Source organism: Natrix helvetica (assembly GCF_964273705.1).
Source record: "Natrix helvetica genome assembly, chromosome: 2".
In the NCBI taxonomy this organism is placed as follows: domain Eukaryota; kingdom Metazoa; phylum Chordata; class Lepidosauria; order Squamata; family Natricidae; genus Natrix; species Natrix helvetica.
In genome coordinates this window covers 298,383,605-298,397,107 of record NC_138552.1, presented here as the reverse complement: position 1 = coordinate 298,397,107, position 13,503 = coordinate 298,383,605, and the positions used below count along the sequence as shown (strand labels likewise).

General features: G+C 62.0%; 1 protein-coding gene across 1 annotated transcript in view; it reads right to left on the bottom strand.

Moving 5' to 3' along the window:
- Positions 1-36: 36 nt before the first annotated feature.
- The window catches only part of SMG6 (SMG6 nonsense mediated mRNA decay factor), a 60,602-nt gene continuing 47,135 nt past the window's right edge, over positions 37-13,503 (bottom strand). The window contains exons 14-19 of the mRNA XM_081943139.1: positions 10,116-10,298; positions 9,094-9,243; positions 5,053-5,206; positions 3,391-3,602; positions 1,835-1,916; positions 37-1,269 (exon numbers count right to left, since the gene is read on the bottom strand). Coding sequence (XP_081799265.1) covers positions 1,139-1,269; positions 1,835-1,916; positions 3,391-3,602; positions 5,053-5,206; positions 9,094-9,243; positions 10,116-10,298 — 912 coding nt within the window. The 3' untranslated portion in view covers positions 37-1,138. The remainder of the gene's footprint in view (positions 1,270-1,834; positions 1,917-3,390; positions 3,603-5,052; positions 5,207-9,093; positions 9,244-10,115; positions 10,299-13,503) is intronic.

The window sequence follows — 13,503 nt, the reverse complement described above, 5'->3', positions numbered from 1 at the left end:
CCGCGGAGCCCCAGCCCCAAAGGAAGCAGCCGAGAGTCAGATTTCTACTAAAACTTTATTAAGAAAACAACGGAAGAGAGGTGGGCACAGGCCCTCCGTCCAAGCCGGCCAGGCAGAGGCAGGAGCTGCACAGGGTGGCAGAGATCCCCCCACTCTCCTCGACCAAGGGGCCGTGCCAAGCCCGGGGAGGGGCACGCACTCCTAGCCCACTGCGGGCAAATCCCGTCCAAAGGGCTCCTCAGTTGGGCTCCTCTGCCCCACAGCAAACCAACCCCCCCCCCACCGACAGTCCCGGCAGGTGGCCCCACGGGGGCTCTCTGCCCCCCCCACAAGTGGCAGGAAAGTCTTCCCAGGGGGAAGCTCTCCCCACCCACGCAGCCCCTCTGGGAGCCCCAAGAGGCACAAACCCTCCAGCTGTACCCCAGACCCCCTTCCTCTCCATCCGGGTGGCTTGACTGGCCCTCCCCCCCCACCCCCCACCCTCCAAAGGGGGAGTTCCTGGCTTCTCCCCCCAGCCTCACCCACAGGGCAAGCGCTGGCTTGGCTTGGCAGGGACGGGGAAGCTGAGTTCATGGCCCAGAGGAATGAGGGATCGGAAGGGGGCACGGATGAGGGAGGGAGGGAGGAGCTAAGAACCTGAGAGAGACACTTGGGGAGGGGGCTGCTGATGGAAATGGGAGGTGGTGCCTCCTCCCCGGCTTTTGATGGGGCCAAGTGGCCGCTTGAGCCGAGGGCTCCTGGCTGCGCTTCCTCACCTGCTCCAGAGGGGGCCCGACTGTCAAGGGCTGTGGGGGCTCCTACAGCTAAGCCAGGGGTGTGTGTGTGAGAGGCCCACTTGGGCCCCTCCGACCGGCCTCTCCTCCTCGCCCCAGAGGCCAGAAACCCTGCTCGCCCTCGCCCCCCTCCACAGTGAGCGCCTGCCTAGGGGCTCCTTCTTCACGCGTGTGCGTGCACCCACAGCATGGCCAGTCCAGGTGGAGTTGAAGACGCTGCGTTTATTGTGCTGGGTTTTCTCCTGGAAGAATGAGGGGGCGGCAGTGGTGGCAGCACAACAGCCCTGGCACGGGGCACGGGCACGCCCTGAGGCCGCCCTCCATGTTGTCAACGAGATGCACGGCTTCCCAGGGGAGGCGTCCGCTCAGCCCTCCTGGGCCCACCGCAGGAAGGTGGGGATGTCCCTGACGGGGACGTTGCGGGTCAAGGCCTTCACCCGCAGGTTCCGGTCGTCGGTCAGCAGCACCACCTCCCGGAGCAGCCGGATCGGGTCATCTGCAGAAGGTGGGCAGCGGGGATGACGGGTCAGCGGCCGCTCTGCCTAGGCCCCACCCATTCCCGGGACACCCCCGCCCGGCCAGGATCCCCCCCCCTCCTGCAGAACCTTCCCAGGGCTGAACAATGAGCCTCCCCTGGGCCAGCCAGGAGGCGGGTTGTTAGAAACCAGAGGCTGTCAGAGTGTCAGGCCCCATCCGCCATAATCCCCTGATCCCCCCTTCCGTCCCAGCCAGGCATAAACACTGCAAAGCGCCTTCTTCTCCCTCAAGCTGACAAGTTAAGCTGCTCAGAATTTGGCCCGACAGGCCTGGGGCTGGGCTGAGCAGCTGCGGCCCCCACTTCCAGCCTCCCCCTGGAAACGGCTCCGGAGCAGCCGGCAGAAGGGCCCCCTCCACCTCCCAGGAAAGGGCCGGGCGACGGGGGGCATCGGGGGCACCCAGGACGGGCATCTAACGCTCCCCCCCTCTGCTGGCTTCTCCCACCCTACTCCAAAGTGGGCCCCCGTCTGCGGGACCCCATGGGGGCTCCTGGGGGTCGTCCGAGCTCTTCCCTTCCCCCTCACCTTTCTTGGCTGGCATGAAGTCCTTGGCCCTGTCGTTGCAATAGTGGAGGCAGCAGGAGAGGATCAGGTCATCGTTGTTTCCCTGGGGAAAAGGAAGGGGGGGGAGCGGAGAGGTAGAGGAAAAAGGCTCCTGCGGAGGCCGCTGTCTGGAACCGGCCCACAGGGGGCAGCTGCTGGCCTCACAGGGCAAAGGCTGCCCCTCCTGGCCGGAAGGCCAGTCCAGGGGCAAAGGCTGCCCAGCCCTTCCCTTCTCCCAGGGAAAGCATGAAGCCCGCGGGAGAAGGGAAGGCAGGAGGGGGCAGCTGCCAACGGGAACTGCCGGGAGGGGCCCAAAGTCTCACTGGGGCAGCAGCAGGAAAGGCCCCCCATTGGAGGGGGGGGGAGAAGACGCAGCCCCGCTGGCCACTGGATAGTCCTGAACAGTTGGGAGGATTCTGCTCTGGGCTCCTCGGAATGAGAGTTGGGGTCCCCATGAAGCCCCTCCCCAGTGGCATTGATCCGTGCCCCCCCCCACTTCACACGCCCGGAGCGTTTCATCCCTCCATCTCTGCAGGTGCCTGCCCTGTTTCTGTGGGGTCTCCGGAAAGGGTCTTCCCAGGAGGAGGCTCCCCCATGCTGGGCGGGGACGGAGCCACTCAGCAGCCTGGGGTCGATGGCGTCAGCCTCCGGCAGCTTCTCCCAGGAACGGCCCAGAGAGACCCCCAAATCCTCAGGGGCTCCATGCGCCCACCCGGCATTCTGCACCCAGGCCTTGGCCTTTTCTCCCCACGGGTGGCAATAATCCCCTGTGCTGGTCTCTGCCATCAAAATAAAAGTCCCCCCCCCCCCCCCGGCCCTTGACCATCAGCTGCAAGGAGCCTCTGCTGTTCCCCCTCTGTGGTGCAATGATTGCATTCCCCTCCCCCCTTCCATGTCAAACGTTCAACATTACAGTAGTCCTTGACTTAAGACCCCCACGGAGCCCTAAATTTCTGTTGCTAAGCAAGACAGTTTTAACACCAACAGCCCTTGGACTTATAGGCCACTTCACAGGGCTTCGCAGCCCCCCCCCCACAAGGGGTTTACAGAGTCAGCCTCTTGCCCCCCAACAATCCGGGTCCTCATTTTACCCACCTTGGAAGGACGGAGGGCTGAGTCAACCTGGAGGCCTGTCGGGATGGAACTGCCTGCAACGCTGCATCGTGACCACTGCGCTCCCCCCCCCCCCCCGGCTCTTAATTGGGTTATGCCCCACTTTGCCCCCTTTCTTCTCTCGGTTCTTAAGCTAGTTGAGTGAGTCTGGCTTCCCCCTTCACTTGGCTCACCAGGTGGTCACGTGACACCCACTGTGACCGTCATAAATACAGGCCAGTGGCCAAGCCTCAGAATTTTGATTGGGTGATTATGGGTCGTAAGTGTGAGAGATGGACATGAGGCCCTTTTTCACGGCCATTGTAAATTGAAGCAGGCCTCCCTGGAGACTCTTGCGAGGGGCAGATTCCGACTCAAGATGGGCATTTGGCGGGGGGGACTCTCAGCTCCACCCCCCACCCATGTTCTGATCTGGCCGGCCGTACCTGCTGGCGGGAAATGTCCTCACTGCGGAAAGAGATGGACTCCAGCTCGTTGCCCCGGCTGGTCAGGGCCCGGATGTAGCTGTCGCGCCTCTCGAAGCAGGACTCCAGGAAGTCCACCGCCTTGCGGGCACGATCCTGCAGCAGGCGGCTGTAGCCCCCCACCCGGTGCTCCGATTCGGGGCCCTTGGCCAGGCCGTCCAGTTCGTTGATGACTGGCAGGAGGAAAGAGAGAGGGGGAGGATTCGCATAAGGGGTGGGTGGGGGAGAGGCGAAGCCGGCTGTCCAGAGGGGGGAAGTGGGGGGGGGGGCTACTGGCCTTGGCTTCCTGCTGCAGGGAGGAGACTGGGGAAGGCCTGGCGTGATGTGGGGAAGGGAGGGAGGGGTGTTGGGGGGCAAAGCAAGGGCTGGAGTGACCACTTGGGAGGCCTGATCCGCTGGTCCTTCTGGGTCAAGAGCTGAGATCAAGCGAGAACTATGCATCCCTTGGAGTTGGGCTCTCCCCCCCTCCAGCCCCCCCCCCCCCCGGGGCCAGGGACGCTGCCCTTCCTGGGACGGCTTCCACAGGGCTGCCCCCCCAGCCCCCCCAGGCAGAGTGGAGGCGCAGGGCCTGTGTGTGCGGGGCAGATCAAACGGCCTGCAGATGACCGGCCGAAGGGACGACGGGGGAAGCTGCTCCTCCATCCAAAATCCGTCCAAGCCAAACAGCCTTCAAAGGAGCGGCTTGTTTGCGCTCCTGCCCAGCCCGGCTTCTCCACCGCCAGCCAGCCAGCCAGCTCGGGTTCAGGGGACACGGGGGGGGGGGAGAGAGGGAGGGAAGGAAGGGGGGAGGGGGAAGGAGCCAGGGAAGCCAGCCCCAGTGGGCAGCGGCCCGAGTAGGCTTTAACTCTTGGTTGCCTCAACCCAACGGGGCAGCTCCCTCAACCGGACCCCCCGCGTGGGAGAGAAGGCTCGGTCTGTGCCCATCCTGGCCCCTGCATGGGTGCTGGGGAGCCCACTCCCCACGCCATGCCTCCCCCCTCCCCCCACCGGACCGAGCGTCCTGGCTCCTGGGAGGACGGCCGGAGCCCAGTTCCTTCTGAGGAGGGAGCGAAAGGAGGGTGCCCATGGTCGTCCCTCCCCCCCCCCCCGCAGACCACCCAGCAGCTGTTATCTGCTACCCGCTGAGTGTTTACCCCTGGCAGGAGCTGCCTGTGCTGAGCTGCAGCTTTATAAGGAGAGGAGGGAGAGCCAAACTGGCAACTGGACTCGGGGGCGGCTGGGTGCCCCGCCTGGCTCAGGCCTCCTCCAGTAGATGGATGGTTCCTGCAGGCTCCCTCCCACTGTGCCCCACTCCATTCCTGCACTGGCCCTGGACTCCCGGGATGCCGGGTGCAGGGGAGACGGGGAGGGAGGCTCCCGCAGGCTCACTTGGCAGCTGGTTCCACAGCCTAATTTTGCACCCTGTTCCCTTTCGTCAGTGTCAGGAGAGGCGGAGAACACTCGGAGCAACCGGGGAGCTGCGAAAGGCGACTGGGGGAAGGCCACCTCTGCCAGGGGGAAAAAATCTAGGGAGGGCTGGGCAGAGGTGGGGCAGCGTTCTCGCTTGGAGGACTATGGGAAACGGGAGGGGGGAGGGGGGGCTCTTGGCAGCTACCGCTTGGGGGTGTCTCCCCCCCAACTCACCAATCAGGGGCACCACCAAGATGAACTGCCTGCACTCCAGCAGCTTGGCGAGGCTGCCCAGGTGGTCGATGAAGCCGTTGGTGTCCGGGACGAGGAAGACGGGCCTGATCTCCAGTTCCATCTGCCTCACCTGCGCCTGGTCCTTCAGCACCGCCTGCGAGAGACCCCCGGAGGTTGTGGCGGGGGGAGGGAGGGGAGGGGAGGGGCACGTTAGCCACTCTCAATTTTAGTTTTATTCTTGCTTTCCCCCCTGCCATATGTACTTCAACACTATTTTATTTAAGCCATCAAAATATTCCTTCCTTAGTCTAATTGGAATCGTCTGGAACAGATATAAAATTCATTTTAATTGTAGATATTCTCCCTATCATCGAAAGTTGTACATTTTCCCATTTCTTCAGGTCCATCGCGATCTGTTGTTTGAGTTTAGAGTGGCTGTTGTCTTTAAGAGCGCTGCTTCTTGCTGTTAAATATATCCCCAAATATTTAACCTTGTTCGTGACCTGCATCTCCAAGGTTTCCGCCAACTCTTCTTCTTTTTGTCTTGTTGACATATTCTTTGTCAAGATCTTCGTTTTGTCTTTATTTTTAATCCTGCTACTTTCCCATATTCTTCTATTCTTTCTATCAATCTAGGTGCTGCTTCTAATGCATCCTCTAGGATGAAGACCAAGTCATCTGCGAATGCTTGTAGCTTGTATTCTTCCTTTTTGATTTTCATTCCCCTTTATTTCTTTTCCTTCTCTGACACTTCCATTTAAAACTTCTAACGTTAAGACAAAAAGTAATGCTGATAGCAGGCAGCCTTGTCTCGTCCTTTTCTTTATTTCAATAGGCTCTGTCAAATCTCCATTTATCGTTATCTTAGCTGTTTGTTTACAATACATAGCTTGTATGGTTTGAGTAAATTTCTCACCAAAGCCCATCTGTTCCAGTTGTAACAGCATAAAGCGCCAATTCACATTGTCAAATGCCTTCAGAGCACATCCAAGAACATCAATGCCAATTGTTTTTCAGGGTGTGCCTCATAATATTCCAAAGTATCTAAAATTATCCTCATGTTATCTTTAATTTGCCTCTTTGGCAGAAACCCATTTTGATCAGAGTGGATGAAACCATTTAAGTATTGAGGCGAACAGCTTGTCATCCGAATTCAACAGGGAGATAGGTCTATAATTCGTAATTTGCAATAAATTGGCCTCCTCTTTTGGTAAAAGTGTAATAATATATGCTTCGGACCATGATTTGGGTATTCTCCTCTCTGACATCACCTCATTCATAACTTCTGATTCCGGCAGGGTCTTATAAAATCCCGCTGGTGGCCCATCCGGGCCTTCCCCTTCTTTTGTTTTTGAAGTGCCTCGCTCAGCTCCATCATGGTTATTTTGCCTTCGGGCATCCGTGCAGTTTCTTTGGGTATCTGGGGTAGGTTGGGGAGAGGCACGTTAGCCACACTCTCGTCTGCCAAGGAGCAGGCAAGGAGGCTGGAGAAGAAGCAGCAGCAGCAGCAGCAGCATCTCCCTTATCCAGAACTGGGCGAGATCTGCGTGGGCACGATGGGAGCTGTGGTGCTCCAGAATTGGAAGGGGATGATGGCCTGCCCTCTCCCTCCTAAAACCACTTTTGAAAACCAGCTTTTGAAAGGATGAGGGGATAATTTGTTGGGGATGATATAAGGCAGGGGTGCCCAATCTTCAACTCCCAGAATCCCCCAGGGGCAGCGTAGGGTCTTAAAAGAATTGGACACCCCGATATAAGGGGTTGGACTGGAAGACCTCTAAGGTCCCTTCCAGCCTTATGATTCTAGGACTGTGTTTTGAGGGGAGCTTGTGTCGCTGGCTCCTACTCCTCCCCCCCCCAAGACCCGGATTGGTGCCCCCCCTCCCTGGCAATCATGGCACACAAGGCAGATGAGGCTGCTTCATTAATTGACCGTCACTCTGACTGTTCAGAGCCCAAATGACCAAGGGAGGGGCCTGCCTGAAAGACCAGGGGGAAGCCCACTCCCCGCCCGTCCCTCCCGGAATATTGTGGGTGTCCATGCTGCTGTGGGCCAGGGGTTGCAAGATCCCACCTGGATCCTGACCTTCTGTGCCACCTGGCTTATTAAACCATGATTAAAACAGAGGTTTAATTAAATGGCCTAAGAAGAGAGCAGAAGAGACCTCGGAGGTCTTCTAGACCAAACTCTGCTCAAAAGCACCAAACCAGAAGGTGCGCCCTGCGAAGCCCCGGAGAAGCCGGAGGGCTCTGGGCTACCCTGAGGGATTCTGCCAGAGGAGAAGGGGGCTAGAAGGCTTCACCCCAGCGTGCCATGGCGGCCACCGGGCCTTTTGACCCACGTGCCTGTCCCTGCCGGGTGCCATGACCGGTGTGCCCGGTGCCCTTCCGAGGCTCTTGGCCCGACTGCCAGGCTCCAGGCGCTGAGGCCGCTCTGTGCCGGCTGTCACGTCCCATCGGCTCCCCTGGGCTGGCCAGAGAGAGGACGACAGGAAGCGTGCAGCCGTGGGCCCCTGCCAAGTCTCCCTCCCCCGTCGCAAGGAAGCCGGCCTCAGGAGGGGGCCGTTTGCCTTGGCAGAGGCTGGATGGGGCGGGGGGGGGGGCGGGGGAGGGGGCAAGGACAGGACGATCCCCCCCACATCAGGGGGGCAGCCACTGCGGGGCATGCGCAGAGCCCCGCATGCAGGTGGGGCCCGGCTGACGCCTTCCTCTTCCCCTGGGGGGCAGCCGCCCAGGATGTGTCCGCTGCCCAGGAGGACTCGGCTGCCCCCAGCGTGGCGGAGTGGCTGGGTGGGGCTGCCCTTCCGCTGCTGGCAGGTGTGCAGGCGCTGGCTCATTGTTTCCCAGCGTGAAAGGAGGGCTGGCCGGCCGGGGCTAACTTTAGCCGCAGGCAGAGCCTCTCCTGGCCCCACTGCTATTGCTCCCTGGGGAGGGGGGGCTGCCCTGCCCAGAAAAGAATGGGGAGAGAGGGGCGGAAGGCCCGGGCTCTGCTTCAGGTGGGCAGCTCTGCTCCGCATCTTTTACCTCCAGGAAGGCTGGGCAGCAACCGCTGTGCCCGGGGGCTGGAGGGTCCTCTCCCCCCAACCTGACCACCTGAGGCCCTGCATCCCACTTACTGACCTCCCCTGGGGTGGCCAAAGAGACCCCCCCTTCCAGGAGACTGGATGCCTGGTCAGTCTGGGGCCACAGGAGCCTCCTGACTCCCAGCTGAGAGGAGCCTCTGGCCTTGGCACAGAAGCCCCCCCCGCCCCCCCAGGCAGAGAGGAAGGAGGGGGGGAGGGCTGTTTGCGCCACTGCTTGCCCAGGCCCAGCAGCCTCCCTGGGCCTTGCAGGACTGGGGCTGAGGAAGGAGGCACGAGGCCCCCCCTCCAGCATCCTTGTCTTGGTCCCCCTCTCACCTTTGCCCCCCTCCCGGCCCTGCCACTTGCCATGGGGTCCGGCGGGCAGCAGGGCTCCCCCTGGGCAGCTGCAGCAGGGCTCCCCCTGGGCAGCTGCAGCAGGCAACGGTGGGGCCTGGGGAGGGGGGCTTCTGATGGGGGGGGGCTTCTGGGCCCGCAGCCAACAGCCAGTGGGCACACACGTGCAGCCTCTCCCAGCCGGGCCTTTGGCGGCCCTGTTTTACAAGCGTTCCTGCACAGACTGCGGAGTTCACGCATCTGGCTAGACAGATGTGCCTGGCTGGGCTCCAAGGCAGGGAAAGGAAGAGCTAGGGAGGCAGGGGGCCCCGGGCACAGCCGAGGGGGAGGGCCGAGGGGCAGCCAGGAGCCCACGGGAGGCTCTGGAGGAGACGTCCCTCGCGGTGCCCAAGCTCTGCAGGAGGGTCAAGCAGGCTGCCCGGTCTTTGCCAGGACCACGCTGGGCAGCCGAGGGGCAGGCGTGGGCAGGGCCCAGCCTTGGAGAGGGGCAGGGGCGACTGGGCTCCCAGCCTATCCCTTGGGCCTCCATGTGTGTGTGTGTGTGTGTGTGTCCTCTTCCTGGGGGGGGCTGGGAGAGGCGGGGCCTCCTGTGCCCGGGGCGAGCGGCCGATGGGGCTGCACCCACCTGGATCTTGTCCTGCCGGCGCTGCTGCTCGGCCACCTTCCTGGCCAGGACCTGCTTCTTGGCTCGCAGCTCCCGGATGTCCAGCTCGCCACCGCTGCCCTCAGCCTCCTCCGATTCGTCCGGCAAGGCCTCCATCTGGACGTCCTCCTCCTTCCAGCAGACGGGGGGGGGGGGGGGGGGTGAAAATGAACCATGGCAACGAAGCACAACAGGAGAAAACGAATCTCCCGCCCAGCCCCTCCCACAAGGGGGAGAGGGGGGGGACTGGCTGCGGGTTGCACAACCGCTGAGAGATTCTGGGGTGCCCCTAAACGGAGGGCGGGGTCTCTGTGCCCCCAGCTCCTCCCTGGACTGCAAAGGGCAGAGACCCCGGCCTCAGGCACCCAGACGGAAGAAGGCTGGAGAGGGGGACCAGGGACCCTGCACAATCCCCCCTCTGCCCCCACCCTGAAGGCCGGCTGGGCCTTGCCACGTGCAGCTGGCTGGCAGGGAGAGGGAGGGGGAGGAGCAGAGCCTTCCTCCTCCTCCTCCTCCTCCTCCTCCTCCTCTCCCGCACACTCCTGCGTGGCCTGCCGAGAACCCCGGGCTGCAGGAAGAAGCTGGGGCAGAAAAACAAGAGGCGAGATTCCTTAATCACATCAGGATGTGAGAGAGGCGGGGGGGGGGGGGGCGCAGGGGGGAGAGTGAGCCCCCCCCAACTGCCCCATCCGCCCCTCTTCCTGTACGTGTGCCCTGCTCTGCGGCTCCCCCCTACACTCCACCCTGAGCCTGAACCCTAACCCCCCCCCACCCCCCCTTCCTGCTGGGCCCGAGCTGCACATTATTAAAACTCTGCCCTCCCCAACCCCCCCCCCTCTATTTGCAGAGAGCATCTGGAACTCATCGCGGCTCCCAAGAGGAGCGTTTGGGTGGGACTGGCAGGAAAGGGCACTGGCACTCGGGGGACACCATGCAGAGCCCCCCCCCCCCCTACAAAGAGTGGGGGCAGTGCATGCTGTGTGCCCCCCCTTCCTGCCCACTACCTGATCCTCCTGCAGTTGTTTTCCCTGCTGGCTGGCGGCCGCTTCCTTTCCCATGGCGTCTGGGCCGGGGGCCACGGACACGTATTTTCCACCCTTGAATGCCAGCAAGGGCTCCTCCTGCCCACAGAGGGCTTCCAGGAAATACTTCAGCACCGTCACCCGCTTGCAGTCGGCCGCAATGACCTGCGGAGGAGGGGGGGGAGCGGGAGGGCAGGGGGGGGAAGAGGAGAGGAGGAGAAAGGAAGAAGAGGAGGAAGGAGAAGAAGGAAGAAAAGGGAGGGGGAGAGGAGACAAGGAGGAAAGGCAAGAGAAGAGAAGGAAAGGAAGAAAGGAAGGGGAGAAAGAAGAGAAGGGAAGGAAAAAGAAAGGAAGTGAAAGAAGAAAGGGTAGAAGGAGGGAGCAAAGAGAAGAAGAAAGGAAAGGAAAAAGAGGCAAGGAGGAAGGAAGGAGGGATGGAAGAAAGGAAAGAGAGGAGAGAAGAAGAGGAAGGGAGGTGTGGGAGAGACAATGTCCCCCCCCAGTTAGAGCACCTCAAGGCTGCTGTGGAGACCCCCCTCCAACGCCCCCCTGCGCTCCTCCCACTTTGGGACCACAACACTCCTCCGTGGCCAGCCCAGAGGCCCCGGGAAGCCCCCTTCTCCCTAAGACTGCCAATGGAGCCCACCCCCAGGGACAGGGAGGGAGCCCCCCACCCCACCCATCTCCCACCCTCAAGACTGGAGCCCTGGGACTGGGAAGGAGCCCCCGCCCAGCTCAGAGACCCTCTTTCTGGCAAAAGACCCTGTGAGTCTTTTGGGAGACCCCCAACGGATCGTCCTATCTGGGGGGTGGAGGGTCTGTCGGGGGGGGGGGGAGGGGGAGCACTAGGTGTCCCACCTGTTCTCCCCCAGGAACAGGAGGCATCTGTGGAAAGAGAGGCCCTCCCCCTCAGCCCAAAAGGATGGTTGGCACAGGGCTGGGGGGATGGATTGGCCCATCCTTGCCCCCCTCCTTTCCCCCCCAGGACCTTCGGATTCTGGAGGGCACCAAGGCGCATGGAAGGGAGCCCCCCCTCTTTTTCTGCAGCACCCTGCCCCCCCTTCCTCAGAAAAGCCCCCCCCACCTCCCCCACCTCAGGCCTTCCACGTCCCCTCCCCCAGGTCTGAGCGCCCTCCAGCCCCCTCCCCAATTTCCTCCAGAGGGGGCTTAGGCGCTCCCTACGGCACAGGGAGCCCCAAATGTCCGTTGCTAAGAGAGAGAGGGTGCTGAAGTGAGTTTGGCCTCATTTTAGGTCCTTTCCTGCCACAGTTGTTAAGGGGGTCACTGCAGTCTTTAAGTGAGTCACACGGTTGTTAAGTGAATCTGGCTCCCCCCCACTGACTTTGCTTGCCAGAGAGTCATAAAAGGGGGTCACGTGATCCCGGGACACCACGACCGTCATAAATGCGAGTCAGTTGCCCACAGTTGTTCTTGTGACGCGAGGACCGTGGGACGGTCGTCAGTCAACAGACCTCAGTCACTTTTTCAGGGCTGCTGAAATATCGAATGGCTACTAAACAAATCGTCGTAAGGTGAGCACTGCCTGCCACAAAGTGCTCTGAGGCTGCTGAGCGTCCCCAGGTGGGGGCTGCAGATCCCCTCTAGCCCCCCCTGGACGCTGGGCCCCCTCCCCCCCCAGCAGCAGCAGAGGAGCAGAGGGACCAAGGGGAAGCCCACCCAGAGTCTCCCTGGGGGCTGCCCCTCCCTCCCTCCCTCCCAGGGGCCAGGAGCAGCGAAGCAGGGGGGGGGCGGGGAGGCCTAGTGAGCCCAGTTGACCACCACTGTCACCTAGGCGGCCCCTCCCTCCGGGCTCCTGCAGGAAGCAAGGGGAGGCTCCCCCCCCCCATTGTGTCTGTGACTTGTGCACACAAATATACCTCCCCCCCCCTTTGCAGGGGCCGGCCTGCCTCGCAAGGCTGGGCGCAGGGGAGCTATTTATACTTGGCCCGTTTCCTGTTGCCTTTCAGTTCTCAAGGCCGCTTCCACAACGGCCCCAGGACGCCCCACAGCAGCAAGAGGGGCAGCTCCTCTGTGTGTGTGTGTGTGTGTGTGTGTGTGTGATGAGATCAGGGGCCTACGAGAGCCCGAAGAGGGGCAGCGCCTGGCTCAGATGAAAAGCAAACCATTCCCCCCCCCCCCCCGGCCAGACTCCCCGGGGGTCCTTGTGGAGGGAGGGGGGCGGGCAGGCCAGAGACCCCAAGGGGCTCCCAAGGGGTCTGGGATGGAAAGCGGCTCTAGGGGGGGGCGGTTGCACCCCTTCGTCCGCAAGGAGTTTGCCCCTGAAGCCTGGCTGAAGCCTGGGGGCACCTGGCAAACCGGCCTTTTCCCCACAGGCCCACCTCCTCGATTGGGCTGGGGGGGCGGCGGCCAGGGGGCCCTGGCAGAAGGGCTGCCCCAGGGACCAACTCCAAGGGCCGGGGCCGACGTGGTGCAAAGGAAGGAGCCTCGCTCTGAGCAGATGGACAGAGCCGGAAGGGACCTTGTAGGTCATCTAGTCCAGCCCTACGCCATTCTGAGGTGCCAGTCCTGGAGGATCCTGCCCCCCCCCCCGGCTTCATGGAAACAGCTGGATCCTGCACAGGGCGGGGGATGACACTGTCGGCAGGAGGGCCGGGTTTCGGTCAGAGGACGTCCCTCGGGCCACTGCGGCCAGGCCCTTCCCAGGGAGGGAGGGAGGGAGGGAGGCTGGTGGTGCCCAAGGGTGCCAAGCCGGCCCTGATCCAGGCACGTCATGAGGCCCATCGCCCAGAAAGGGGAGCAGGGGCCCCCTGTCTGCCTCCCCCTCCCCAATGGAGCCTCCAGCCTGGGCAGAGCAGAGGGGGCTGAAGGCTCCCGGGGCCGGAGAGGAGCAGCCTTCCTGCCTTCTGCTGCCTGCCAAGAGGCTCCAGCACAGGCTCCCTCCACGGGCCGACGGGCATTCCCTAATCTGGCCATGGCGGCACCTCCCCCCCCCCCAAAAGCAGCCCATGTCTGCCTGCTCAGGCTGGTCTCTTCCAGCAAGAAGACGAAGTGGAAGAGGAGAAAAGGGAGAGGAAGAGAAAGAAGGAGGAAAAGAAGGAGGAAGAGAAGGAGAAAGACAAAGAGGAGGAGGAGGAAAGGGAGAGGGAAGAGAAAGGAGGAGGAAAGAAGGAGGAGAGAAGGAGAAAGACGAAGAGGAGGAGGAGGAAAGGGAGAGGAAGAGAAAGAAGGAGGAGGAAAAGAAGGAGGAAGACGAAGAGGAGGAGGAGGAAAGGGAGAGGAAGAGAAAGAAGGAGGAGGAAAAGAAGGAGGAAGAGAAGGAGAAAGACGAAGAGGAGGAGGAGAAAAGGGAGAGGAAGAGAAAGAAGGAGGAGGAAGAGAAGGAGAAAGACAAAGAGGAGGAGGAGGAAAG